At 50.3% G+C, this 2,456-nt stretch overlaps 1 protein-coding gene across 1 annotated transcript in view; it reads left to right on the forward strand.

Annotated features, from left to right (window-relative positions):
- ITIH6 (inter-alpha-trypsin inhibitor heavy chain family member 6) overlaps positions 1-2,169 on the forward strand; it is a gene marked incomplete at its 3' end in the record, with an annotated part of 83,682 nt that extends 81,513 nt beyond the window's left edge. Inside the window, 8 exon segments of the mRNA XM_007958448.1 lie at positions 1-75; positions 77-709; positions 711-1,167; positions 1,170-1,281; positions 1,284-1,375; positions 1,593-1,911; positions 1,914-1,960; positions 1,962-2,169. Of these exon segments, the coding sequence (XP_007956639.1) occupies positions 1-75; positions 77-709; positions 711-1,167; positions 1,170-1,281; positions 1,284-1,375; positions 1,593-1,911; positions 1,914-1,960; positions 1,962-2,169 (1,943 nt within the window).
- Between the last annotated feature and the right edge of the window lie 287 nt (positions 2,170-2,456).

Below are 2,456 nucleotides of genomic sequence, written 5' to 3' on the forward strand. Positions count from 1 at the left end.
GGGCTCCAATGTGGGGAGGGTTCCGCTCATCATCTTCCTGACAGATGGGGAGTCCACGGTCAGTGTGACAACTCCATATGATCCTCTCCAATATCTGTCAGGCACTGGGACACAAGATGTCCCTTTTCAGCTTAGCCTTTGGGGATGATTCTAACTTCCTGCTGCTGCACTGCCTGTCCCTGGAGAACTGAGGAGCAGTCCAGCTCATATATAAGAACAGTGAAGCAATCCTGCAGTTGGAAGGCCTCTTTGAGTAGATCTCTGTGCCTCTGCTGGCAGACATGAATCTTGAGTACCTGGGCAGCTTGGTTGGGGCCTTCCCTTGGGCACTTTTCCCTAACTACTTTGGTGACTCAGAGCTGCTGGTGGCAGGCCAGGTGCAACCAGATGAGCAGGAGCTGAGCATCCACCTGGCAGCCCGTGGCCCCCAGTGTCAGATTCTCATGGCCCAGCACAGTGAGGTGGCCACCAACAGCAGCCAGAGGACCTTTGGTTGCTCAGGAGATCTAGGCCCCAATGTGGCCCACTTCATCTGCCACCTGTGGGCCTACATCACTATTGGACAGCTTCTGGAGGTATGCTTCCAGGCCCATGATACCACCACTCATCACCTGCTGGCTGCCAAGGCCCTCAGTCTATCCCTTGAATACAGTTTTATCACATCTCTGACTTCCTTGGTCATGGTGCAGACCAAGCAGGCCAGCAAAAGACAGAAAATAAGTCCCTACCACAGGTGGGCCAGGTATCATCATGCCTTCATCCACCAGCTGGCATGGCCAAAGGGTAGGCAAAGCCCATCCAGCCTTGGTGCCCATAATCTCCTCCAAATCAAGTTCTGTGGGACTAAAGACCTACTTATCTTCAACTACTACTATCTCTACAAAGAAGATGTCCAGTTCCAAGGAGCTGGAGATATTGGATCAGAGCCCTAGAACTCTATCATCCCCAGCACATCCAAAGTCTAAAACTCCAGCACAACAGGATTCTGGCATCTTGCAACAGCCAACTCTCAGGATGAAACCTGCTGCCCTTGTGCCCTCAGATTCTGGTGCTCACCAAAATCTCAATATTCTATTATCCATGAATCCTTAGCCACAGGTCCCAGCACTGAATCCTGGAACCCCAAGCCAGCCCAAATCTAGCACTATGAACCATGTTACTCCACTGGTAACTCCAAACCTGGTGTTCCTTCACAACCTAAACAACATGTCCCATCACACCCCCAACCCACATTGCATTCATCCAAGAGCCTGCCACAGCCCAGAGCTGGAGTCCCCATACTTATATCCCAAAACACTCACCACACACTAGTTCTATATTTCCTGCTTCCCAAGCCCCAAGAAACTTGCCCGTACCTGGTATCCTCTTACACAAAACCAAACTCAAACCAAACTCATTGCTGTCTAGTCGAATCCAACTCATAGCGACCCCTCCTTGGGTTTCCGAGGCAGTATCACTACGGAAGTAGATTGCCCAATCTTCCTTCCAAGCAATGGCTGATGGGTTTGAACTGCCAACCTTCTGGTTAGCAGTCCAATGTCTTAGGCACTATGCCACCAGGGCTCCCATCCTCTCACACAATACTTCTAAACACTTCTAAAATTCTACCACCACTTAAACCTAGTGCCCTACCTCACCAAACTTCCCCAAACCTATTATTCTCTAAACCTGGGATCCTAACCCCCCATTTAGCCAAAAATTTACTCTCCTCAAGACCTACCAGACCTAGGCCCATACCTGCTCAGAGCCTAAGCACACTTGCAAGTACAGTTTCATGTCTCACAGCTCCCAACAGTACCATGGCCACCTCTGTCTTTGAAAAATCCCTCCCCACTCCCTTTACCCCTGCCCTGCACTCACTGCTGCTCACTGGAAGGTTCTGGCATCACCATGATCTGCTGCCAGGCCCCAGAGCAGCAATCCAATTCTGGGACCATCTTTGCTAGGAGCGCCAACAATGGGGCCTATCCAACAGCTTCAGGCCTACACCAGAAAGCAGCCATTGAAATCTGCCAATCTTCTTGTGTCCAGGCACCGTTTCTGAGGCCGTCAGCTTGCACCTTCTCCTCAAGGAGGTAGAGCTACTGTTTGAGTCAATGGTGGAGTCCAAGTTCATGGAGTCTTTGAACCCACCAGCCTTCTGTACCTTCCTCACTCCTGACAAGGATGGTGAGTGCTATGGGCAAGTGATCCAGTTACTAGTAAGGGCTGGGAGTTTGCAAGGCTTATGCAGATCCTAGTGATAGTACAGCTTCTTGCTTGCTTTAAAACTTTGGGCCAAAAGTACATAGGCACTGAACTGGAGGCCCTGGGAGAGGAGGGATGTTAAGATTGGAAACACTGAACAAAAACAAACTGTCTAAGCTGTGGGTTTGACATTTGTTTTGTTGGGCAAGAGAATTGTTCGTGCTTCCCAGGCAGGGAGGAATGTGGGGGGTTAAATGAGAGCACTACAG

The sequence above is a fragment of the Orycteropus afer genome, unplaced genomic scaffold (genome assembly GCF_000298275.1).
Source record: "Orycteropus afer afer isolate SDZICR_OR568_19922 unplaced genomic scaffold, OryAfe1.0 scaffold00980, whole genome shotgun sequence".
Classification (NCBI taxonomy): Eukaryota; Metazoa; Chordata; class Mammalia; order Tubulidentata; family Orycteropodidae; genus Orycteropus; species Orycteropus afer.